General features: G+C 49.0%; 1 protein-coding gene across 8 annotated transcripts in view; it reads left to right on the top strand.

Annotated features, from left to right (window-relative positions):
* The window catches only part of RFFL (ring finger and FYVE like domain containing E3 ubiquitin protein ligase), a 66,052-nt gene that overhangs the window by 36,637 nt on the left and 3,186 nt on the right, over nt 1–26,229 (top strand). For 4 of the 8 annotated variants that reach the window (XM_042967032.1, XM_042967033.1, XM_042967036.1 and 1 more), the window contains 5 exons: nt 11,583–11,770; nt 18,303–18,716; nt 21,823–21,906; nt 22,871–23,081; nt 24,311–24,334. In XM_042967032.1, the coding sequence (XP_042822966.1) occupies nt 11,591–11,770; nt 18,303–18,716; nt 21,823–21,906; nt 22,871–23,081; nt 24,311–24,334 (913 nt within the window). In that variant the 5' untranslated portion in view covers nt 11,583–11,590. Of the gene's footprint in view, nt 1–11,371; nt 11,480–11,582; nt 11,771–18,302; nt 18,717–21,822; nt 21,907–22,870; nt 23,082–24,310; nt 24,335–26,229 lie in introns of those variants that run through there. The other 4 variants (XM_042967027.1, XM_042967028.1, XM_042967030.1 and 1 more) reach the window with 4 other exon arrangements.

The following is a 26,229-nucleotide window of genomic DNA, read 5'->3' as shown; positions in this document are numbered from 1 at the left end:
TCCCGGAGATGGTTTGTCTGCCATCCCTTTTATAAGGTCCTCAAGTGTTGAAAGGTTGGCTCGGCGGGTAGGTGGTTTCCACTGCCTCTCCTATGGTCAACTCATTTACCTTGCTCTCCAGCACACAGGCTCTGTTAGTAGTGCTGTGGGGAGGGAGTTGTGGGTGGTGAAAGCATCGCCCTCTTTCTGTAGGGCCACAAATTAATCACCCCTAGCTGTATGACCCAACCCGAAGGGCCCAGCCTCTTGATTTACAAAAAGAACATTGTAATTTCGATGTTTGCAGGATTATTGTATTAAATGAGACAACAGATGCCGACAAAACAACTCAGGTGTTTTGTAGTGTTTTTACTTTTCCTGAAAAAAATACTGTTTTCTAGGATCATCTGAGAAGGGATTTCTGAACCCCTGAGTCTAAATACCTCCTATTTTCCCCTTGTCTACCCCTGAAATAACAGCACAGGAAATTCTTTCTCTCACCTAGAGCTTTGATCCTTTATATTAAAGTAGAACTTGGGAACTGGAGGACATAGGAGTCCTAGTATCTTTGAAGTCTGACATCTCAGAATGAATAGGGGCCCTGGGAGCTGGTTTGGAGAGAGGCAAACATTGAATCCTCCTTAGCCCCATGCCTTATTATAAGGCCAGCCATTTACTGAATGTCTAGTACCATCTTCTGCTCTTTTTGTAAGACTAAAAATTAGCTCGTAAAGTACGCTCCCTCTTTATACTGAGCACCTACTCTGTGTCCAGCTTGCGAGGTACAGGCAAGTTTATTCCTGTTCCACCGAAGCTCAGAGAGCCCACTTTCTCAAGCTCATTCCGTTACTCCTTGTTAGAGTTGGATTTAAGGTCACGTCTGACTGAAGCTAAAACCAGAGTAAGATGTAGTTGGGAATTTTTTTCCCCCTTTTTTTGTTTTTGAGAGAGAGTGCGAGCGAACAGGGGAGAGGGAGAGAGAATCTGAAGCAGGCTCTGCGCTTTCAGCTCAAAGCCTGACGTGGGGCTCGAACCCACGAACCCTGAGATCATGACCTGAGCTGAGGTGGAATGAATGCTCAACCGACTTGAGCCACCCAGGTGCCCCGAGAATTTTTTTTTTTAACTCTTGTATTTTCTAAAAATTTAGCCCCCAAATGAAATGCCTAGCTAGGAAATATGCATTATCCACTCCCCACATCCTAAGGACTGCTTGGGAGGATGGACAATGTCTATTAGGATTTAAAGCCTTTGGAAATGTTTTCGTCTGCTGTGTTCCAGCCTTGTGACAGATCCCTTGTTTATGCCCAGCCCAGACACCACTTTACCAGGGCTGCTGATCTGATTCAGGCCTTGGGTGTTAGAGTTCCATAATATACTTGTCTTCTCTGTGACTTAGGTGTTCTGAATTCTTTATCCTAAAGTAAATATCTCAGAAATAATGTCCGTATCACAGAGAACATGCTTCACTCTCCCACGCCCAGCAAGTGAGACCAGTGTGTAATATGGTGCACTTGTGGGTTGCTTACTCACAGATGCAACAGTGGCCCTGTTTCATGCTCATGGTGTTGTCTGTCGCCAGCCCTTTAAACCTTCCCCAGCCAGGGTGGTTACCTTAGGCAGGTTTGCTGGAAAATTCAAGTTGTGACTTTGAGTTTGGGTTTTAAATTAAATAGTTTTGAGGGATTTCAAGTTTCTTTTCAAACTTTAGAAGTGAGCAGCCTTCCAAGTTGAGAGATGATTGTAAATTTCAGGTGAGTTCTCAAGATAAGGATTCTTTATCGTGTGGGTGGTGTGATCAGCTGTGCCGGAGCCCCACCTAACGCAGTCCCTTAGGTGGTAGGAGACTCAAGCTTTGGGGCACCAGAGAGAAAAAGCATGAGACGTATGGGGCTTTCTGGCCCATAGTCACTGTTAAACATCTAGGCTGTTGCCATTTTAGAATTGTAACTTAAAGTTAAATGATAATTTCTTTTAGCACGTTATTTATTGATCAGTGATCACTTACTGTGGGCTAGGCACTTTCTGAATATTATTTTTCATCCCTACAGTTACCTCCCAATGCAGGGATTATCCTTTTTATAGAGGTGAGAAAACAGACTCAAAAAGCTTAAGTCACCTGTCCAAGGTTAGCTACCCTTTGTTTTTGATAAAGGGCTTTTTTTTCATAGTCCCTTTATGTCACTATAAATATTGACAAAATGCTTTGGGCCCTAAGGAGAGATAACTAGTACTTGCCTCATTGGCTGTATTGATAAAATACTTGAACGTTCTTCTGACCTCTGTTTGTTCATTCCACCAATTATTTGGGTGCCTGCTGCAAAGTGGCATGGTGCTAGATGTGGATAAAAAAGTGAGGACAGGTGGGGTTCCTGGCCTTGGAGTTTCCAGTCTGTGGGTAGATCAGCTGTAAACAAAGCTTTATAATTGCAGATTACGGCAGTGCTCAGGAAGGAAACTAAGGGCAGTGAGAGAGAGGCAGTGTGACTGAGGAGGACTCCTCTCAATCGGTGGTGTCTGGGTTACATCCTGAAAGATGAGGAGGAACAACCCAGGCAGGGAGAACAAGCGGAGACCTGGAGGCAGGATGGAGCCGTGTGCTTGACCTCCTAAAGGCCACCATGGCTTGAAGCTTAGCGAGCAGGGAGAAAAGCAGCATGACACGAATCAGAGAAGTGGACTGGTGGCACATGCAGGGTCTTTTAACCGTGCAAGGAGTTGAGTTTTCCTTCTGAAATGCAGTGGGACTCTGTTCAAGAGCCTGTGTGTGTGTGTGTGTGTGTGTGTGTGTGTGTGTGTGTGTGTGTGTGTTGGGGAGAAAGAATTGGAGAGAGGCAAGAACAGAAGCTGGGAAGCTAGTTAGGATCAGTTCTTCTACCCAAGAAGCCCTTCTAGACTCTGGAATTACAGTAGTGCGTAAAATACCTGCCTAGAATTTTAAAAATTCTAGTTAGAAAAGCAGTTAACAAGTAAGCCAGTAATACCAGTTCATGCTGTTAGGCATGAGACTAGAAAATGACATTGAAACTGAAGAGTGAATGGCAGGAGGGAGCCAGATATGTGATATCCTGGGGAGAAGAGTCCAGGCAGGACTCTTCCAGAAGCAAACAGCAGATTCAACGTCTAAGGAGGGAAGTGTGCCGTGTGCATAATAGATCAGAGATGGCGGTTGAGATCTCTGCCGTATTGGGGGGGAGAGGGGGGAAGGGGGGTGGTGACAGGGGAGATGGAGATAGGAATTTATGAATCTTCAGCTTAAAAACAGTATCCAAAGTCACCCGACAGGGCTCCTCTCGGGAGACTATGGATGGAGAGGGTGCCAAAGACAGCCTAGGGGCTCCCAACATTGAAGAGCAGAGGGAGGGGAGAGAGCAGCAAATAGGCTTTGAGCTGGGAGGCAAACCAAGGGCACGGAGTTGTGGAGAGTGTTTCAAGGAGGAGGCAAGGGTCACTTGTGTCTGGCTCTGCCAGGAGGTTAAGAGAAAGACAGAGAAGTGTCACTTGGATCTGGCCACTTGGGATTCCTTGGTGACCTTGAGAAGAAGAGATTAGGTGGAGTGGTTCAAGCGAGACTGGAGGGTTTAAAGAGTGAAGTTGATGAAGTGAGCTGAGTATTGGGAGAATTTTTTTTTTTTAAGGTTTATTTATTTATTTTTGAGAGCAATCGAGCAAGGGACGGGCAGAGAGAGAGGGAGAGAGAATCCCAAGCAGGCTGCATCGTCGGCACAGAGCCCTGTGTGGGCTCGAACTCATGAACTATGAGGTCATGCCCTGAGCCGAGGTCAAGAATCAGATGCTTAACTGTGCCACCCAGGCGCCCTAGGCTGATTTTATTATTATTTGACTGATTGATGGACTATGGAATCAGGACTCCTTCTTGCAGCCTGCAGAGCACGGGCTTCATGGTATAAGCAATTTAGTTTCACATCTTGGCTTTACTACCCTCTAGCTATGAACTTTAGCAAGTTAACTTCTCTGAACCTTGGTTTTCTCACCTGTAAATGGGATGCACTAATCTAATTTGCCTTGTCAGAATTGTGAGGATCACATGATAAAGCACTAGGTAGTCCCTAGCTCAGTGCCTGACAGATCAGAAGTATTCTTCGAGTGGAGAATGACTACTTTCTTCACTACTTCTGAAAACATGTAATTACTTATCAGTTATTTCAAAGAGGCATAGCTAAGCCATACTGATAGGCTTTCATAGCATTTCCTTTCAAAGTCATTGCAATTGTACTTTAATTGCTTTTTAAGGATAATATACAAGATGAAGCAAAACTTATTCTGTATTAATGATCCATAACGTGGGATAGTTTTCCTAATGCACTTACAGCCTAGCTGCTTTTAACAATTCCAGGAATATGGTAGTGACAATAGGCAAACCTCCCTCATGGAACTGCAGACATTCTTGAAGGCTTGCTTTGTAGCCACTTTCTGATTTGCCCTGTCAGAAAGGTACTTCTTTGAGGATTGTGGGCATTGTAATTAGGTTTTCTATAAAGGATTTTTGTGAAATCTTACACAGTGGTTCACCATAAGTATGTTAATTCCAGGATGTTGCATCTATGTAAAGCCCGTTGTTGCAGAAGTACCTTGGCACACAGAGCAGTTAATTAAAATCAGAACAGATTGGATGAGAACCTTGGGGACTTGACTTTACTGCCTTAGATTTTGGAGGTTAGCAAGGTGGTTTGGAGTCGCATTGCAAACTAGCACTTATTTTACTAGGGCACTGACATTCTGACCCTTCTACTCCATGGGTCCATTCTGACCCTTCCCTCCTCCTTGGTAAAGCCCATGACAACCACTGATCTGCTTAAAATTATTTGCCTTGGGCAGGTGAACGAGTGCAGAAGTGACTGTTTTAAAATTACTTAGGATTCTAGGACTTAATGGGGAGAAATCACATTATCTCCCTTCTTGCCTCTAACTACAACTGTACTCAGCCTACCTGGGATAGATCATTTATCTTAACCCTGTTATTAAAACTGTAATTTTCCTGTTCAGCAGAGCTTAGTCTCTCAAGAAATGCCAGCATACTTGTCAAGCTGACACACTCCCACGTGCTGACTAGCCTTCTCGGCCCCGGACCCGCAGGGTTCCTCCACAGGGAGGAGCAAGTTTTCTTGCTCATCTTGGCCTTACACCTCCCGTCTTCCTCCCGGTCCTGCAGAGCGGGAGAGGAGAGAGCCTCACAGGCGTCAAACAAGCTCCCTGGGACCCTGGTCAGAGACTGTATTTGGGGATTAAATCGCCAAGTCCGTCTTTTCCGAAGAAGGTGAGGGGAATCGGGGAAGGAATTTTCAAACCCTCAAAGAAGATTTGATCATTTTCTTTCAAGATCAGGAGATTTGCAGATCAGAAAGGGAACTTTCTCATGATGGCGCCATGGGCAAAATTCGTTATACGCCCACGGTTGGTTCCACTTCCAGCCCTTTGGTAACACGATCAGATGCCAAGTGTGTGTGTGTCTGTTTAGGGCTGAGGGATGAAAAAATATTGCCAAGAGAAAAGGGTTTGGTTTGTATGGCAATGTTAAAACTACAAACGCTTTCCTTTCACTCCCTGAGGTAATCCTGAATACGGTTGTAATTTAGGCTTCGTATTTTCCGGTTTGGCAAGAGAGTACTTTTAACTGGCCACATTAGGAAATGGTATTTTAATTATATGTCAAACAGAGTAAAAGCCTGGTCTCCTGACATTGGTGACCCTGTTCTGTTAGCTACTTCAGCACTGGAGACCTCCCCCCGCCCCAGCCCTTTCTGTAATAGTCCCGTCCCCACGTACTCATGTGCCCGGGATAAGACTCCGTTCTCCACCTGCACATGGGGCCGGGGGAAGAACCCAGAGGCAATCTTCAAGTCTTCTCCCAGAGCCAAGACCTCCTGAGCCAGGCCACATACTTGGATAGGCTGATGGCTTTTCTTTCACAGCTCTTCAGAGGAGGCAGCTAAGATTAGAACCAAAGTTGAGAGAATGAAAATACCACCGTGGAAGATAGATTGTCTTGGTTCTCGACTGAGGAAGACCTTTCTTAGCTCTTCTGTCAGGATGGCCGAGTTGAGCTGTATAGTTGTGCCTCATTGGGCCCAGAGTCCCCTGGGGGCAAGGACCTAGTCGACCTCACTTTTGGTATTCCCAGTGCCCAACACGGCGCTGGTGCTCCCTAAGTGCTTGGGAAAGCACAGGAATTTAAACACTCTACAGCTGGCTGGCCTTCTGGCTGTTTTCCTGTTGATCACGCCTTGCTGTGCGGGCCTACCCATCGTGTGGCAAAGTCCTTGGCTCTCAGAAAAAATTGCAACGTGCAGATTCCTTGTGCGAAGGAAAAGTTTGTTTTCTTCTTGTGGTTAACACCCCCCCCCCCTTGTCTTTTTACTTCATCCGTTCACCTTTGTCTGCTGGCAGCTTATCTTTGGTGACATCTGTCTCCCCTTGCTTCCAGTCTCTGGTGAAAGAGGTGACCTTTCTCCTCCCCGCCCACCCCCAGTCTTTCTTTCTCCTCCTGGCCCTGACTCCCACCTTGTGTTGCCAGCTTCCCTTCCCCTGTAACCTCTTCCTCTTTGGGGGTCTCCTGCAGTCTCTGCATTTCTCTGTCTTGTGTTAGTAACCTGCATCCTCTTTAGCTCTGGCCTTCTCTCTTCCCTTCATGGCCAGAAGTTTCTTCAGAGAATAGTTAATCCTTAGGGCCTGGCTCATCCTCACGTCTGACCTGTGGTTAGCCATCAGGTTCTCTCTTCCTTAACTGCTCGGATGAAGAACACATTCACGTTTTCTTGAAACTGGGGCCTGGGTCCATTGGACATTTTGTATTCCATGCAGAGTTCTACTCTCCGGGTCATTTGACAGCATTGATCATTTCTTCCTGAAACACAACCCTCTCCCAGGTCCCCCCCCCCCTTTGTTTTTATTTGTTTGTTTTGTTTAGTTTTGGTTTTTTGTTTGTTTTTTTTAATTTATTTTTGAGAGAGAGAGAGAGACAGAGCGTGAGCAGGGGATGGTCAGGGAGAGACAGAAACACAGAATCCAAAGCAGGCTCCAGGCTCTGAGCTGTCAGCACAGAGCCCAACACGGGGCTCTAACTCGTGAACCGTGAGATCATGACCTGAGCTAAAGTCAGCCATTTAACCGACTGAGCCATCCAGGCGCCCCCAGATCACCCACCTTTGAGCATTCTTCCTTCCACTGTTGTGATGGTTTTCCTCCACTAGCCCTTTAGGTCGGGTCTTCCCCGGGGCACTCCCTGGCCACCCTCTCTGACCCCCCACTGTCTAATTCAGTCTTCTGCCCCGTTCTGGCTTGTCATGCTTCCAGCAGGCTGAGGATTCCCAGACCTTCCTCCTCAACCAGGACTGTGCTCCTGTGTGCTGTGTCCATCAGCAAGTCCCCTGGGTACAAAACCCCACTTGTCGTCTTAACTGCCCCCTGCCTTCACACAGACACATGCCTCCTCCTGAGGGCCTTGTCCCTCATTACAGTTAAGGATTCTACCGTGTCCTGTTGTTTTTTTTCAGAGACCCCCAGGATTCGTCCAAGACTGCTTTCTCTCCCCATTCTCCCACTGCTTCTGTTCACTGATGCATCCCACGAGTTCATCAGAGATCTGTCTGCCTTTCTCTTAGGCCCGTGTCCTCGTGTCTTGACTGTACTATAGCAGCATCCTGCTCCTAGCCTTCCCCTTGCAGGCTTGTTCCCCAGGCTGCTTACCGGCAGAGTGCCCACTCTAAAATGTAAATAAGATCAGAAAACCTGCTTGCCTGAACCCCTCACCGTGTTCCATTACTTGCAGGATAAAGTCCAGATTCCTTCTTTAGTGGCTGCTCGTTTGCCTGCTGCACACCCCACCCTTACTCTTGACCCTACTGAACATTTTGTAGTTTCTTTTTGTATTTTTTTAATTTAAAACAAATGTTTAATGTTTGTTTATTTTTGAGAGACAGAGAGAGAGACGGCACGAGCGGGGAAGGGGCAAAGAGAGAGAGGGAGATACAGAATCTGAAGCAGGTTCCAGTCTCCGAGCCATCAGCACAGCTTGCCCATTTCAAGCAGGGCTTGAACTTACAAATTACGAGATCACGACCTGAGCTGAAGTCGGATGCTTAACAGACTGAGCCACCCAGGCACCCCCATTTTGTGGTTTCTTTAATGCCATGTTGCATGCAGTTTGCTCTTTCTTGCAAATTCTTTTTACTCTGGGCCAGTTACTCTAACAGCAGGATATGTGTGGCGTCTCACTGGAGAAGTCTTCTCTGGTCATCCCTCCACCCCTGGGGAGTTGATTGTATTTTTGTAGCCTCCCGTATGCTGTAGGAACCTCTGTTAAAGCACTGAGCACCCTGAAATTTCTAGCTTTGGCTTTACATTTCTTTCTATCTTTTTAAAAATATTTTAAGTAATCTCTACACCCAACATGGAGCTCGGATTCACCACCCAGAGATCAAGAGTCATGTGCTCTACTGACTGATCCAGCCAGGCGCCCCTGCTTTTACATTTCTTGTTCCCCTGCCAGACTGTGAGCCCCTCGAGGGTCAGATTTCTCCCTTTACCTGCCTAGCACTGGAAACAGCAAGGCACTGGCTTCCATAAAGGTTGCGTGGGGGAGTGGAGATTCTGACCAAAGCTGCAGACCACCCACAGCCGGGCTGCGCTGATCCTCGCCTTGCCCCCACCCCCTTCAGTTACTTGACCCCTTCTGCTAATTTTGTCACAGATGTCCATATCCCTTTTTAGGATAGCCCAGAAAGCCAATGGTAATTGTGGGGGAAATCTCTAGGTTTACTTTTTAATCTGAACCTTGCCAGAGAAATCGTGGCTGAGCTATTGTTATAATGCTCGTAGCAACGACTGATATTTGTTTAGTGGCTCTCAGCCCAGAGAATGTCCAGGTGAGAAAAAGGAAGAACAGAAAGGTAGGACTTACTAGAGGCAGGTGTAGTAAAGCAAGGCTTGGGCCCAGGTCTTTTGGTTCCAGATCCTGCATTCCTTGCATTACAACACATGGTCCCAGATGCTCTTGTCCAGGTGATTGAGAGAATCGTACAACCCCTCTTTCAGAGGGGCCCCCCTGCTGTTAGCGCCATTATTTTGCCAACACAGAACTCATTTATTTAACTGTTTCTCATTTTATTTTTCCATGTGAACTATTCATTGCAGTTAAGACTTTTCTAGGAACTGAGAGGCCTTGGACAAGTACTAGGCCGAGACCAAGGTGTTTGATGTGTAGGAAATGGAGTGAATGCGATTAGTTAAAGTTTAAATACCGTGTGTGATTCATCCTGTAGTCTTTGTTGAGCTTTCTATCTGCTGGGCACTGGCTGACTGTCATGGTCCCTGTTCTCAGGGGAGGGAGGGGGGTGGGGGGTGGGAGGAGGCGGATGTGAATCAGACATGCCTACAAAAGGGAATGAATTCTCCATCAGGAGTATTGGGAAATGCTAGAAGCTAAGAAGGCCCTAGAGTAGTCAGGAGACCTAAGGTTATAGCTGTGTGAACCAGGAAGTGAATCCTCCTGCTGGGCCTCTGTCTTTTCCTCTGTGAGATGACCAAGCTTGAACCAGTTGGCTTCTTACTGTTAGTACTTCCCAGCTTAGCACATGTTTGAACTATGATTTACAAAGGCACTTTTCATGAGTCAGGAGGCAGAGCAGAAGGTACCATTCTTCTGTGTGACCTGATTATTGAGTAGTAACACTAAATGTTTCATTTATTATTTCTGTAGGCAGAGAGTTCAGGCTCAAAATGTCCATATTGACTGCCTTGGTGTACTAAGAAAAGCACACTCTTACTTCATCACGGCAATGCTTGGCATTTCAGGGGACCCTTTTGCAACTTTAGGTTATTCTGACATTTGAGGGATTGGATCTTCTTTGTTCTGTGATCTTAAGCATCTGGGTGGCTCAGTCGCTTAAGCAACTTGATCTCAGCTCAGGTCTTGATCTCAGTTGTGAGTTCAAGCCCCACACTGGGCTCCGTGCTGGGTGTGGAGCCTACTTAAAGCATTTGGGGTGCCTGGGTGCCTCAGTCGGCTGAGCGTCCGACTCTTGATTTCAGTTCAGGTCATGATCCCATGGTTGTAGGATTGAGCCCTGCATCATGCTGAGCATGGAGCCTACTTAGGATTCTCTCTCTTTCCCTCTCACTCTTTCTCTCTAAAATTAAAAAAGAAAATCAGGGGCGCCTGGGTGGCTCAATCAGTTAAGTATCCATCCGACTTTGGCTCAGGTCACGATCCAGCCATTTGTGAGTTCGAGCCCCTTATTGGGCTCTGCACTGGTGGTGTGGAGACTGCTTGGGATTCTTTCTCTTTCTCTATCTCCCTCTGTCTCTCTCTCTCTCTCCCTCTCCCTCTGTCTCTCTCTCTCTCTCTGCCCCTTCCCCACTTACACTCTTTCTTTCTCTCAAAAATAAATAAACTTAAAAAAAAATCTACTCCTTTGGACAAAGGAGCACCCCTATTTGATATGTTAAATGGGAATAATATTCCAGAATTTCTTAATAAACCCATAGAGGCACCTCTTCAGCAAGGTTACAAACATTGGTTGAGCGTCTTCTGTGTGCAGGACACTGCTAGGATACAGTATACACGTGACTAAGAAGTCATCCCTGCCCTCAAGGAATTTATGCTTTAGTGGCAGAAAATAGAGGGTAAGAATGTCTGGTGCAACAAACTGTTTAAGCTGCTGGGAGAGAGGTTTAGGAAGGACTGGAAGAACAAACGTCAGAGCAGTTTGCTCTGCTGGCTGGCAGAGGGGAAATCAAGGTGGGTGGCATGGTACAGGAAAAGAACGTTAGGTTTAGAGTCAGAAGACCTGGGTTTTCAGAATCTCAGTTCTCTGTATATTAGCTGGGTGACCTTGACTTCTTTGAGCCTGGGTTGCCTCATCTCTGAAGGAAATAATAATAGTTCCTCTCCATGGTCATTGTGAATATGGGATTATACTTGTGTGTGTGCATGTGCATGTATGATAAAGTCCTTTCTTTTTTTAAGTTAAAAAAAAAAACTTTTGTTTATTTTGAGAGAGAGAGAGAGAGAGAGAGAGAGAGGGAACGCAAGCGGGGGAGGAGCAGAGGGAGAGAGGGAATCCTAAGCAGGCTCCGAGCTGTCCGCACAGAGCCTGATGTGGGGCTTGAACTCACAAACTATGGGATCATGACCTGAGCTGAATCCGAGTCAGACACTTAACTCACTGAGCCACACTGGCGCCCCTGATAAAGTTCTATCTATCTGAGCTCTAGGAGCAAATTCATCTTCCTGAATAAAGTGGGTATTAGGTCACTTACGATTGCTAAGGCAGTTCTTTACTTGAAGTCAGGTCTCAGATTAAACCAAAACATAGCTCAGCAACCTTTCAAAGGTAGGGTGCCATCTCGGCCGTCCGTGTCGTCCTGGTAGATCAGGCGTCTGTCTTGTGTGCAATGGCCACTGGTGAAGCAGGAGGTGGCGAGAAACCTACGGCCCCTGAAAACATGTCTTCACCTCGACGCTCAACTCTGGCAGCAGGTGTGAATTGAGTATCCCGGCTCACTTGTGCCCTCGGGAATGGGGGAATGCAGTAGAGGTGTGTCTTAACTCTGACCCTTTTCCCCTTCCTCCCTCGCACCAGATTTTATCATGTGGGCAACCTGCTGCAACTGGTTCTGCCTGGATGGACAGCCTGAGGAGGTCCCCCCGCCCCAGGGAGCCAGGACGCAGGCCTATTCCAACCCTGGGTACAGCTCCTTCCCCTCCCCTACAGGCTCGGAACCAAGCTGCAAGGCTTGCGGGGCCCACTTCGCGAACATGGCCAGGAAGGTGAGTGTTGACTTCACAGCCCGCTGGGCCGCTACAGCCTCAGGTCCTCGGGCAAGCCTGCCGACCCCTCCGTAATGCCTGTCACCTTGCCGTTGCCTGATCCCATAACCCACACCTGATCCCTTCACAAGATTGTTAAAGAAAAACTAGCCCAAAGCAGAGCATCTCAGCGTAGATTTGGAGCCAGACAGGCCTGAATTCAGATGTCAGCTTTGCTGCTTACAAGCCATATGACCTAACTTTTCTGGAGATTCTTTCCCCCCCGTCTCTAAAATGGGGGTGTAATAGTCATACGCATCGGACAGTGTTGTGAGAATAAAATGGTTAGGCCACCAGGGGCGTCCAGCATGATGCTTGGAACGGAGCAGGCACTCAGTGTTACTCCCTTCATTCGCTATCGTCATAAAAAGCCCGGCCGCAGATTAACTTGTTCTTTTTATCACTTGCAGTGCCGAGGACATCTCAGGTACATCAAGACCCTGACAGGACAAAGACTGGGGCTCCTTTACTGTAGCGACTTCACTGGCCGTGCGCGGTAGTCATCATGTTTTCCAGATTAGCAAGCAGCAGGGGAGACCAGTGGCTGGGGAGTTGTGCCTGGGTGCGGGCGTCCCTGGTTAGGGCTCAGTGGCGGCATATTCTCCTCTGTCAAGCATGGCTGGGGCTGAAGGTGAACCCTGACCTGGGAATTCCTGCATTCTTCTGCAGAGCAGGCGGTTTGCAGCCCTGGATGTGATGTTAGAATGGCGCTGATGGGGACTTTGAGAGGAAGAGCTACTTTTTAAGCCACGTGCTGTATGCCAGGGTCTGCTGTGAGCTGTGTGGATGTTTTGGTTTCATTTCATCCTCGCAGTGTCTCTGTGATAGAGGTTTCAGGGTCCCGAAACTTCCATTTTACAAATGAGAAACTGAGGCTTTAGAGTTTAACCGTTAAGAAGGAGACTGTTTGTCAAGTTCCTGGCAGATGGCGTAAGAGGTATTGAACGACTCCATCTTTTCCCTCCACTTAGGTAGTGCCCCAAGATCATGTGGTTAGTAGAGGGCAGAGCCAGGATTCACACCCAGCTCTTTGAATTCCCAAGCTGCCTCCCAGAAGACATTCAGCACGTCAGAGAATTCCTGTAGCGCTGACCACCCTTTTGTCCCCATAAGGTGGAGGAGGACTGGCATTTTGCCTCGTAGGTTGTGTTTTGCTTACCCTCCACTGCAGCGAAGGTGGGCCCTCAGCAGAGCTTTGCCGTGATTTGCTTGGCCGCCCTGGTCACTGCTAGAATGCCACCAGAGAGGCCACTGCAGGTGGCCAGGGAGCTGTGGTTCAGTGGCTGCGGCGCTGTTCCCCTTACACTTAGACTGGAAGGTCGAGTCCTTGGACGGAGGCCGATGCGGAGACTAGAAGGAGCTGGGAGTCCTCTTAGTGATGGAGACGGTGGGGTGGGTTCGGGAGCCGAAGCGAGATAGGCAGGAGGCCCATGGGCTGCTTGTCACCTGCCGGGCACTGAGCTTGGTGTTTCAAATGCGTTCCCTCTTTGACCCCTTAACACAGCCTATGAAACGTGTGCTATTGTTTGTTCCCATTTTAGAGATGAAGAAATTGCTCTCTCTGTTTAAGGTAGTCAGTAGTTTCCAGGACTCCTCAGGTGCAACTAGAGTCTGTTGGATAGTCCAAGACCTTGCTGTTTTCAACAAGAAATGCTGGGAACAACTGCGGGAAGAAGTGGCAAAGTAACTTCCTGTTCCTTTGGAACAGGAAAGACATTTGTTTCAGTGAGGCTGCGTGAATTTGCTCTAGGTTTGTGTGACCTTTTCTTGAAAACATCAGTTATACCCTGTGGAAGGTGAGTGGAGGGGAGCAGAGAGTGCAGTGATGGTGATCAGCTCGGGCACCAGCACACTAAGCATGTCGAAAAGCATGTTGAGAGAACCAAGGGATCTGGCGAGTTCCTGACATTTCTGAGCCAGAAAAGAGAATGAGTGAGCAAGGAAACTGCCCCCAGAGAAGAGAGAATGGCAGGTAGGTGAACGTGGGAGGAGGCTTCATTTTTGTGTATGGTGCCTGTTTCCACCTGACGTAAATGTTTGTGCATGGCCCATCTTCAGAGGTGGAGCACAGGACGGGGATTCTGTTGATTTTGTTTGCAACTTTGTCCCCAGTGCTAGTAGAACAGTGACTGACATGCAGTCATAGGCAATATGATTTTATAAATGAATGAATGACTAGGCAGTTGAGTTGCGAGCAGTTTGTAAAGGAGGAAGTAGGCTGGAGAGTTTCTGCTTTCATTACTTCGTGGTTGGTAATTCCATGCCGAAGATTTTCATTGAGGGCCCAACTCTGCTGCTGCAGCAGTGTGCTCGCAGCTAGAGGTTACAGGTTTGTGGAGACGGAGCTGAGTCGGCCTTTCCCTCGGGGAGCTCCCTGGCTGACTAAGGAGGCCCTCATAGCAACTGTGCAAGTTATGTACTAGGGAATCAGGCATTGCTGGTAAATTGAGACACCAGATAATTCTAGCTGGATGAAAGGTTTATTGATCTGCAAAGCAGCGGCTGAAGTAAAGACACCAGAGGTGGGGCAAGTGCCAGGTGTGTTTGGGAACTGTGAGTGGCCTGTTTGGCCAGAGTGCAGGATGCTCGAGGAGTTAGGGTGGACCACACTGGGATCAGATGGTGAAAGGCCATGACTTCCGCTGGAAGGAGCTTGTCACCAGATAGCAAGGAAGCACAAGAAAGATTTTGAACAGAGGAACCAAAGAGATCAAAGAGATCAAAGAGATAAGGAGAAAGCTTCTGTAGCAAAAAGAGCTTTTGGGGGTATGAGAGGAAGAAAAGTTCCAATTTGAACGGAAAAAGATGGCTAGTGGTACGATGTCTTGCCACAAAAATAATAATTAATTTTGTGTAATTCACAATGGATTTTGTGAATATTAAGGATGTTTTCTCCTAAGAGAATTTTTCATTTGTAACTTCCTTCTTAAGTGGATCAGCATTCATATCTTTAGGGCTTGGCAAATAACAACCACAGGCTTTTAAAACGTGTTTTCTAGAAGTTGGTTGAAAGGAAATGATTATGAGGATCCTGCTGTTTTTCTTTTCTTCATTGTGGTCAGTATCTTCTGAATACTCATCCAGTACAATGCACAGATAACATTCAGGACTATCTGGAGAGAACATAGCTTGTACCCCCTGCCTTAGAGTTTTTAGTCCTAGAGAGGGATGACAAGCCAAATGTTTTGCCCCAAGCCAAAAACCTCCTCTGTATTGGCAATACCCATGCATAGTTTGGCAGGGGCCCCGACCGTTTTGGAAAGGGGCGGGGGGGGGGGGCTGGTGCCCAGCCTCTTTAGTTGGACCAGTTAGGGGAGGCTGCGGAGGAGGAGGTCGTACTTAGAAACTAGAAGAGATCTTGGGATCTCAGAGTACTGGCAGAAGCTCAGAGATAAGGCAAAGGGGGAAGGGAATAAAAGGTGACTGTGTTACCTTTTTTTGTGAGTGCCCACCTTATGCTAAGGTTTCCTATGCATGACCTCATGTAATGCTTTCAGTAACCCTTAGAGGTGGGTTGACCTTCTGACGTTACAGGTGAGGAATCTGATGCCCTGGGAACTTACTTATTTTGTACAAGTTCCCTTAGCGAGGAAGGGACCTGCCAGGAATGAATCCTAACTGTGTCACTCCTCAGGCTGTCCTCTTCCCCCCGCAGTGGGCTGCAGGGAGAAATGCCCATAGGAAGGCTGGTGCGGAGGAGGGGCTGTCTCACCTGTGCCAGGGAGTGTGCACGGGGAGTGGGGAGGAATAACAGAAGGGCAGATTAGCCAAGGAGAGCGACCCGCCCCCCCCCCCCCCCCATGCCGGGCATCCCTTGAAGGGCGGTGCCTGCCTGGAGGTGCTGTACTCTTGGCAATTTTGCAGGGACGTTGGCTCCGCTAACTCATCTTTCATGCTTCCTTGTTACTCAGTTGGTTTGCAGGGTTTGCTAGAATTTATACACACGTGTTGCCTTTGCTCATTCTGCCCACGTTTGTTGACAGCCGTTTTCTCCTTTCCCTTTGTTCTGTCCTGGCTCTGCAGGCTGGTATGCTAGCCTGGAGGCTGTCTCACTCCTTGAGGGGGTGTTTCAGATGCCGGCTGACTTGAGAGTCCCCTGCGAGCAGGGGGATATGGAGAAGCTGGGTGGCTGCCTTTGCATTCTGATCTTGCATCCAATAATCCAATAAGCTGGGCACATTTGAAGAAATACAGAGTTGTTTAGATCTGGCTGATTGAGCAACTCAGGGCTTTTTAATCGCGTCAGGCTAGGTCTTGTCAAACTGCATTGACTTAAGTAATGTTCCACGTCAGGACCTGCAGCTTTATGACACCAAAGCCTCGTCATTTCATGATCAGTCATCGTAAACGTATTTCATTTCCCAATAGAAAAGCTTTAGATCTAAATGAACCCCCCAGGACCCCAAAACATCTATTTTCTACCTGAGTGGCTACAGGTTTCAGGACTGTTATGATGCTTATGCAGCCATGTGTCCTTTTAACTTGGGCTCTGACCATTTTATTGTCTGGTTATGACTGTAGAGAGTGAGGGAGCTGGATATGTGTCCTTTCAAAACACCTTCTAAGTATGAGTGGTCAAAACTGGGTGGTAGACATGCCCGTTTCCCTTTATGACACGAATGCCACTTGGAGCCTTCTTCAGCCTGCACAGGGGTATCTGATCTCGCCTAGGTGAACCTAAGTCTCTCGGGCATTCTTGCAAGTTTGAATTCAGCTTTCTATATTTAGAAGAGAGGGAACAGAAATATTTAGTTAATGCTCAAGTCACCAGAGGATGAAAAGTTTTTAATTTCTTTAGAGGACTAGTGTGTGCTTCCAGGGCCATGCCAGCGTGCCCACGGATTACCTGTACCGTGGGAGTGTGGCCTGCTCTTGGCTGGGACAGAGCTCAGTCAGATGTCGCTGTGCTGGCTCAGCCTGTAGGGCGAGAGGCTGAGGATTTGCTTCCTGTGAGTTGAGCAAGCCCTTGTGTGCTGTGTGGTCTGCCGTTACGGGAAAGGCTGCTGCCATGCAGTACCTCCTACCTGCTAGGTGCTCTCGTCGTGCGGCTGGGACACTCTGCACTTGCGCAGATGAGAGCTCCCTAATCGCGTCTGGGGGGCCCCTGTAGCTGTCTGAGTATTTGCCTTGGATATGCTGCCGTGCTTCTCTGGATTGCCAGCACTCTGGGCCTTCCTGGGTGGGGTTTGGAGATGGAGAGCCAGGCCCTGGACTAGGTCCTGCTGTAGGCTTGACCGGGACTGAGTTAGGCAGCATGGCCTGGTGCAACAGGCGTGGCTGCGGACATTCCACATGGACAGGCCTGCAGTGTGAGTCCCAGCTCTGCTGTTCCCTGCCTGCCCTCGAGTACGGTGCTTAATTTCTCTGGGCCTCGCCTGCTTGGTGAAACAGGGAGGCCTGTTAATAATGATTGATTAATGATTATGTACATTAATACATAATACAGCGATACAGTAGTGCTTTGCGGGGTTGCTTTGAGAATTAAATGACAGGCCCTAGCACATCGTGGCCTCTCAGTAAATTTAATTAATAATAGTAGTCAACCACCATCATACACATGCATTTGCTTTCTTTTCTCAGCAGTAAAGTAGAAAGAATCGTAGTTCAGAGTTTGAATCCTGGCTCTCAAAATTATCTCACATTTCCTAGAAATAATAATTAAAAGAGTTAACACTTATTGAAGAATCATGTGTCAGGTATGCTAAATGCATTCTCTCTTAACTATACAACGGTCATATGAAGTAGATACTATTACTGCCCCATTTTACAGATGAGGAAACTGAGGGCTAGAGAGGCTAAGTTACACACCCAAGGTGACACCATAAAAAATGGGGGAGAGGGGCACCTGGGTGGTTCAGTCAGTTAAGCGTCCATCTCTTGATTTCCACTCAAGTCATGATCTCACAGCTTTGTGAGATCGAGTCCCGAGTTGGGCTCTGTGCTGATGGTGCAGAGCATGCTTATGATCCTCTGTCTCTCTGTGCCCCTCCCCTGCTTGTGCTGTCTCTCAAAAAATAAATAAATAAACTTTTGAAAACAATGGAGGGGGGAGACTAAATAAAAATGTTGGTTTTTTTCCGACCCTAAAGCTGGTATTCTTAGTAACCTCTGTTTCTCTATCTGTACAATGAAAAAGTAAGCCTCAACTGGAATAATAAATGTAGCATCCTGTACATGGATACACAGATGCATACGGGGCGGGGGGGAGGTCTGCCATCTGGGGGTGGTGTTTAACCTGAAAAAGGGAGCTGGCACCCACATCCTGGGGCGCCTGGCTGGCTCAGTCGGTAGAGCGTCCGACTCTGGATCTCGGGGACGTGCGTTCAAGCCCCATGTTGGGCCGCGGGGCCTACTTTAAAATAGCCTAAAAAATAGGTAGCTTAGTACAAGTAGGAGTGATTGGGGGAGGCCTTGCTGGGCATGTAGCCCTAGGCCCCCATCCCACCCCTCTTGTCCTCAGTCTGACATGGTTTCTGCTGCCTCTTGCTCTAAGCAGCAGACCTGCCTGGACTGCAAGAAGAATTTCTGCCTGAGCTGTTCGAGCCAGGTGGGAAATGGGCCCCGCCTCTGCCTTCTGTGCCAGCGGTTCCGAGCCACGGCCTTTCGGCGGGAGGAGCTCATGAAGATGAAGGTGAAGGACCTCAGGGACTATCTCAGCCTCCATGACACCTCCACCGAAATGTGCCGGGAGAAAGAGGAGCTGGTGTTCTTGGTGCTTGGCCAGCAGCCCGTAATCTCCCAGGAGGGCAGGACTCGCGCGCCCACCTTGTCTGCGGATGTCCCCGAGCAGCAGGCCTTCCTGACCCAGCCTCGCGCCAGCACGGTACCTCCTACCTCGCCTCACCTCGCCTCTTCGTCCGCACAGGCCACCTCTGTTCCCCCAGCCCAGGCTCAGGAAACCCAGCAGGTATGCACCGGGTCACGGCCGCCCCTGGCAGGTCAGGGGGCTCCATGCGCTCTCCTGCTCGCTGTGTGCGAGTGGGTGCGAGGCTAAGTGTCCCTTCTGCCTACTGATGCAGGCATGTTTTCTGGACATCAGACCCCGGTTTTGTTTTTTTCAGAGACGATAATGCACAGCATCAGGTATTTTTGTGGTTTTTGTATTTTCTCAATACAGACATATATCCCTGTTAGTCAGTTTTTAAAAACTCATTGTTCCAGAAATATTGTGAGAAAACTGTTAATTCCAAATTTAGTCCTGTGCAGACTGCCCTCCTGCTTATCTTTGTTATCAGTCTTCCTTAGCCAGGTGGGGAGCTCGGTGCCTTAGTAACCGTCACAAGGCACATAGGAAAAGGCACATGGAGAGGGAAGGGAGAACGGAGGAACACTGCGACCCAGACACGGTCGCTGCTTCTCTCGCCAGTCACCGTTTGGGTCAGGTTGTGGTTGGTATACTATGGAATGGGAAGTGGCCTTGGCATCCTCCCAGGGGGCTTAGAAACAGCAGGCAAAGAGCAGCACATTGGCGGAGCTGTGAACCAGGCCTGGGGAGTACAGAGCTGCCTGTGCCTTCAGGAAGCCCCTGTGAGAGGGAAGGTAGATGTGCAAACCAGCTACTGGGTTAGAGCGAGGCCAGTACACTTACCCAGCGTGTCAGGAGTGGTGGCGCCCCAGAGATACACTAAAGTGCCTCGGTGACCCTTTTATTTATCTGGCATTAGGACCTAGAAGATCTGGTTTCCATATCCAATCTGTCACTGACTCTTTGGTCACCTTGGGCAAGCTTTGAGCCTTCATCGATGAAATGGGGTTTGCGATCCCAGACTACTTTTGCTCTCACCAGGATTTTTGGAGAACTGGCTGGTGTGACAGCGGGTCTGAAGACCTGGGAGCCTCTTACAGCTGGCTTAGCACTAGTGTTAGGTCCTGTGCAGGCCGTGGCTGGCCGCTGCCTCTTGCTTGTGACTCCCTCCTTCGCCGGGACTGGGCCCCTGATTCAGCTCTGGCAGGCACTGAGGCATAAAGGCCAGGGTGCTGGCTTACTTCACCTGCAGTAAACTCACTTAGCTCTCTTGGGGGCTGTGGTGTGCCCTCTCCCCAGCTGGAGTTTAACTCTTCCCTACACTGGGGCTCTGTCTCCTGGCAGGTTTTACTCCCTAGTATGACTTCCTCCCTTGGCTGGGTTGAGCACTCCTGTTTATGGGGAGCCCGGAAAGTAACTTGAGGAAATTGCTGTTCCCTAAAGAACTTTCAGGTGGGTTTTTCCATGAAAGGAGTAGGTTCTTAACTTCCTGCCCTTAAGCAGAAGTTCCAGGCTGCACCCGCAGGTCACAGCTCACATCCCCTGTTCTGGTGACATCTGCAGTTTTCAAGCCAGGAGAAGAGACATGGGAAGTCAAGTAACTCGTGCAGGCTACCTGCACCTAGGATGCAAATCTGCCATGGCGTCCACTCCAGGCTTCTTTCCCTTCCCCTTAGCACCCTGGCCATCATTACTAGGGATAGAAGTGGGTAGAATAAGCAAAATAGTGGGTAGACACTAGTTATAGATTTTGATTTAGCCAGTGGGCAAACTGAAAAGACAAGAGCATGCTTTGCAGTGTGGATTCCAGTTTCTCTTTCTAGGAAAAAAAGGACATACAGAAGCTGTCTACTTAGGAGGTTAGGCTCGGAAAGGCTTTGTAACTCCAGGAGACTGGTGGGTACCACATCCACGTAAAGCTAAGGGAGAACCAGATACTGTTTTGGGGGCATCCCCATACGTGTATGCTACATGTGTGATCTCACCACCACCTGGCATTTTTGGTGGTGGTGGTGATTTTTACTTTTCATTTCCATTGTAGTTATTGGCCTCTTCTTAATTAGCTCTATGTCATGCATCGTAATCTGGGATGAGTGGTTGGGGCCATGGGGGACTGGTTTCCTGGGCTGTCCCTTTATTGTTCTGAGAGTCTGGAGGAAAGGCCTGTGAGCTCAGACACCTGTTTGCTCCTGGCTCACACCAGGGCCTTTGCTTGGAGGGAGCAGTGGGTGAAGAGGCTCTAGTTAAGGGGGTTGTGGCTTAAATGGTGATGTGGGGGTGGGGTGGGGTGCCTGGGTGGTTTAGTTGGTTAAGCATCTGACTCTTGATTTTGGGTCAGGTCCTGATCTCCCACTTTGTGAGATTGAGCCCCGTGTCAGGCTCTGCTTACTGACAGTGCAGGCCTGCTTGGGATTCTCTCTTCCTCTCTCTCTGCCCCTTCCCCACTTATTCTCTCTCTTTGTCTCTCAAAATATACATTAAAAAAAATGGTGATGGAACTAGGAGGCTCACAGTTTTAACTACTCTTTGACAAAGCCTTTTGAGAAGTTAGAATTTTAAACTCCTTAAGCATAGACATCTGTCTTTATAGTTTTAGGCTAATAGATTCTCTGGTGCATTAAGGTAATTTTTGACCAGGTATCAAGATAGCTCTTAGTAATTGTGTGCACTGCTGGTCGGAGCACATTTCTAGAATGTAAGAGCGGTGACTGGATGGAAGAGAGGGAACAGAGTGATAAGGGTCTAAAAAGTCTCATCTGGGTCAAATGAGGAAGCCAGGGAGATAATGGTGTGGAGGCGAGAAGACATGACGTGAACAATTTGTGAGAAGATCGTGGACATTGGTTCCAGGGGTAGAACCAAGGATGGTGGGTAGAAGTTACAGGAAGGGAAGTTTGGGATCAGCGTCAAGGAGAACCTGGATGGCAGTTAGAGAGCAGCCTGCAGTGCAGTGGACCTGTGGTCCTCCCCTCACTTGGACTGTTCAAGCTGAGATCACATTGATGGTGAGTGGCCACTAATGCCACCCTGGTGGTGAGCAGAAGTAATGCATTGCTTGTCTTTTAGAGTTGAAATCTATTTGTATTGTTTCTCCCCCCGACAGAGTCAGTATTAAAGAGCAGTCTTTTGTAATGCTGTGGTTCGAGACACCAGATTTCCGGGGGAGATGGGAATACGTTTGGATATGGTATGAGCTGGGAAGAGGCCCATGCTGTGCAAATCCCTGGGTCGTCTCTGTGGATGTGATGGCACCTTTCTCTTCCCACAGGCCAATGGCCATGTGTCTCAGGACCAAGAGGAACCCGTCTACCCGGAGAGCACAGCCAGAGCACCTGCTGAGGATGAGACCCAGGTGGGGCCTCTGCTTGGGTCTGTGCCTTTGCCTTTGTTCTTTCACTGGTGTTGCCAGGCTGTGATTGGGACCCTCTCAGCGGACTCAGAAGTGAAGAATCAGCCTGTGATGATAGTCCTACAATTCTGTTTTCAGGGGTGGAGCTTAGTGTTAGCGTTCCAGATAAACCTTGGAAGCCGTCAGTTGTTAAGTGAGGAGTTGAGAGGTCACAGTGGAGACCAGGGAGCCTCGCGGCCCCTTTGTTTCTAGTCTCTTGCCTTTCTGTAAGTCGCCAGAGGGCAGGCTCCTGGTGCTGCCGCGCAAATCTTGTTGTTCTTTTCTTCTGCTTCTAGCACACAGTAGCTATTGTCAGGAGAAGGAGGTCAGAAAATCAGGAGGAAAGATGAGACGGAGTTCAGGCTTCAGCCACGGCGGGGCCAGTCCAGAGGGCACAGCCAGCAGGGCCACGAAGCTGTGGTCAAGGTCGCGTACAGAGGAGTGCTGGCCAGGGAAGTCTGCCTCTTCCAGAGGGAAGCAGAACTCACTCCAGGGGAGAGGGGAAAGGCCAGCACCATGCTTGGTGGTTTCTTGTGTTGCTACCTTTAATCTTCACAGGAACCCTGTGCGGCAGGACGGCAATTTCTCCTTTACGGAGGGGAAAGACGGGCTTAGAGAGGCGAGCAACTTGCTCGATGGTGTTTAGCATCAGTCGGTGGAGGAGTCAAAATTAGGGCCGCGTGACTCAAACCGGTGCGCCTTCTCCTGTATGACACTGGTTGGTGGGTTTGGGGCTGGCCATGCCTGAGCCCAGGACTGTGGGTCAGGAAGAGACTGGGGGCTCTTTTGCAAAGCAAAGCACCAGGCCAGGTCCTCTTCCTGCCTCTGTTCCTACTTACTTCTTGAGGTCGGGCCCAGAAGTATGGTCTCTTGGCGAGAGCTTGGGAGGTAAGAGCTGAGCCCACCGATCTCACCGTTGCCATTGCAGTCTGTCGACTCAGAGGATGGCTTCGTCCCAGGCCGGAGGGCCTCTCTGTCTGACCTGACCGACCTGGAGGACATTGAAGGTCTGACCGTGCGGCAGCTGAAGGAGATCCTGGCGCGCAACTTCGTCAACTACAAGGGCTGCTGTGAGAAGTGGGAGCTGATGGAGAGGGTGACGCGGCTGTACAAGGACCAGAAGGGCCTCCAGCACCTGGGTGAGGGGCCGGCTGCGCGGCAGCTGCACACGGACCCGGACTGCTTGCTTGTTCTCACTCTAAAGCCTGACGGCACCGACCTGACTAGATTTCTGTGCTTTTAGCCAAGGAAGGAGTCACCTTATGCATCTGCACCGGCCAGTAATAGCTGCCATTTGAAGTTGAGTGCCAGGACCGGGTTAGGCACCGTGTACATTCATTTAATCCTCAGAGCTGTCTGCGAAATAGGCATGATTGGCATTACCCTTTTATTGTAGAGCCTGTATTTGAACTGAAGGCATCCTGGACGGAGTCCGTAGCCTTTCCCACAACGTGTCCCCCTCCCCCCCTCCCACCCCGCCATACCCCGCCCAGCAATACCCTCCTGAGCAGTTGGGAGATGAGGTGCGTCTGCACACGTGGTACAGGGGAATAGATCTATTCTGCCTGATTGTGGGCTTTCCCTGCAGTCATTTCCCAAAGCATTCTACACGGCATCAGTTTTAGGCGGTGCCCAGTAAAATATCTAGGCCTGTGGTTGAATGAATTTGGGGAAAGAACTTCGTCTCCCTATTATCGATTCATGAGGGACGCCATAGGAAAGGCAGAGAGTCCTGTGGAAGAGGAGTGTGTATTCAGCTGTTTTTAAACTCCTCTTTTCCTAAAATTTCACCCAGAGCCCTCTCCTCCCCACCTGATTTAGCTTCTGCAATCAGCATTTTGATTCCGTGCATGCTGTTGGTGGTCGAGATCCGATTTCAGGCTCTCCTGTCCCACTAGTTTATCAGAGTTGAGGATGTCTGACTAGTCACCTGCTCACAGACTCACTTTCCTCTCTGGGATTGTCCCCAAAATCCCTGTAGAGTTGTGATGTCCTGGGGAATAGGACATGGCCCCATGGGAGCACCTCATCCAGACTCCTTGGCTGACTGTTCCTTCCTTCTTGATGTTAATGCTGCTTCAAAAGTGATAGAAAAGGATACTGTGCCTCTGCAGGGTCCTGCCTACTTGGCAGTGTTGTTCATCCAAACCAGTGGAATCCCTTTTACCAAGACTGGACCGGATACGCCAGCGGGAGTTGTGTGTGAGCTCTGAGCGTGTGAGCGAGGAGGGCGGGCGTCTGGCTGGGCTCTTGGCCAGCCTGGCTCCCAAGCAGGGAAGCGGTCCGAGCACAAAGTGAGGACAGGCTGGTTGGAGACGTTCGTCATGCCATCACACATTCAGACATCTTCTTTTTCTTTCCTTTGCAGTGTGTGGTGCTGAAGACCAGAACGGTACGTAGTTGCTTCTATTTGGGACCGTGTTTGGACTCTGAGCTCTTCTGTTTTTCCCCTCTGCTAACCCTGCTTCCTCTTAGCAGGCTAAGAATTGTGAGCGTATTGGCATCTAGAGAGCATAGGGGAAATTTCACAGAGAACCAGGGCTTCTCAGCATCTTTAAAAACTGTCCTTCTCGCCTCCCTGGGAAAGCTGGGGAAGGTGAAGAGTGGCAGCCTACCCAGGGGCAGACTGATGTGCATGTCTCGGGGTTGCCAGAGCTTGGGAGTCAGCATCTGTAAAATATTTACCAAAGCGAGCGGTGGCGCGTGTCGCATTCGCTTCATTTTTCATACTCCTGCTGCTAAGGTGCTCCTTCCCCTGCAGTTTTCACTCTGTTCTGGTCTGAGTGGGGAGGGTCTCTGTGTGTACCTGCAGAGAAATCGCCTGACATGTTTCACAGCTCCTGGTGCCAACCAAAAAGAGAGGGAGGTGACCTGAGCCTTGTTCATACAGGGCTGGGCAGTGGCTGGAGCTGCTCTCGGGATGGAGCAGGAAAGGTGTCACATGTGATGCTCTCTGACCACAAGACTCCTATACCACCCTGCTGCCACACCCCCACCTGGGTGTTAAAGACAGCCACTGGGCCTGCAGGTACCCCAGAAAGCACTACAGAAATATGGCGGGGCCTGGGCTTCATTCTAAAAACACCTTCGTTCTGCCTTTTGAAAGCCTCAAGGCTGTGCGATTGAGCTGTGCCCCCAAGAGAGAACTTTCAGAAGACTCTCCCAAACTTGTTCTTTAGTAAAATGGCCTTTTGCTCAGATAAATCCTCAAACATTGAGTTCTCGGCCCCCACAAACCCTTGGGGGTTCTAGACTCACCCCCTCTCCTGATGCCAAGATCAGGCTAATCCACATGCTGTCTTTTTTGTTTGTTTCTCTGGGAGAATACTGGCAACTGAGTAGATGGGTTTATCGTTGTTCCTAAGAACAGCAATCAGTATGATATTCTGTAGTTCGCTCTAGATCATTTTATGTATATAGTTCAGTCCTTTCCAAACCCCTGTTGGGGCCAACAACTGCTTAAAGGGGCCAGTAGGTTTCACAGCTTTCCTTTCACAGCTAGCCCACCTCAGATGTTGTCTGACTTTTTGAATAGTCCAGGAAACAGAAGAAAGTGCAGAGCAGCAGTGGCATGGGACAGGTGACTGGCACGCGGCCAGCTCCCTGCTTATGGCTACCTGGTTTGGGCTACCATTTAAAACATGCTGGGGATGGCTGGGATTTTGGACGTGGATTTTCTGTTTGCACTAAACTAGGATCCTGGCCATGCCCACTGCACCTCATCACTGGCCCAAGCCAGCCAGCTGCTACTAGCTCTGTGCACGGAGCAGCTGATACTAATTCCATAGTCCCTGTCCTCGGGCCACTTGCCCGGAAGGCCTGCCTGCTGGGATTCGAATCCTGGCTCCTCTACTTAGCAGTTGTGTGTCCTTGGGCAAGCCACTTAACTCCTTGGCCCCAGGTGCCAAGAGTACCTACTTCCTAGTTTCTAATGAGGATTCAGAGAGTGAAAATACGCAAAGCTCTTAGGACCCTGCCTGGCACAGCATTCCGCAAACGTGAGCTGTTAGCACTCCTTTGGGAGATGTTCATTTTTGAGACATTTAGAGAACACCTACCACATGACTGGCATGTTAGGGATTCAAAGAGAAATACCTGACCTCAGAGCACACAACAAATGCTAAGTGTAGAACTGCAGAAATTGATGGAATTTGTTGAATTAAGGAGCTCCTGGTGTGGTGGGGGAGATCAACACTGTGATCCAATGCGAGGAGCAGGCGTCGGGGGGTGGGCACAGAAGAGGGAGCTATGATCTCTGCTGGGCTCTTCTGCCCAGAAGTCCCCTCC

Source organism: Panthera tigris, chromosome E1 (assembly GCF_018350195.1).
Source record: "Panthera tigris isolate Pti1 chromosome E1, P.tigris_Pti1_mat1.1, whole genome shotgun sequence".
In the NCBI taxonomy this organism is placed as follows: Eukaryota; Metazoa; Chordata; class Mammalia; order Carnivora; family Felidae; genus Panthera; species Panthera tigris.
The sequence above is the reverse complement of the archived record's forward strand: the minus strand, read 5'-3'. Positions and strand labels throughout refer to the sequence as shown.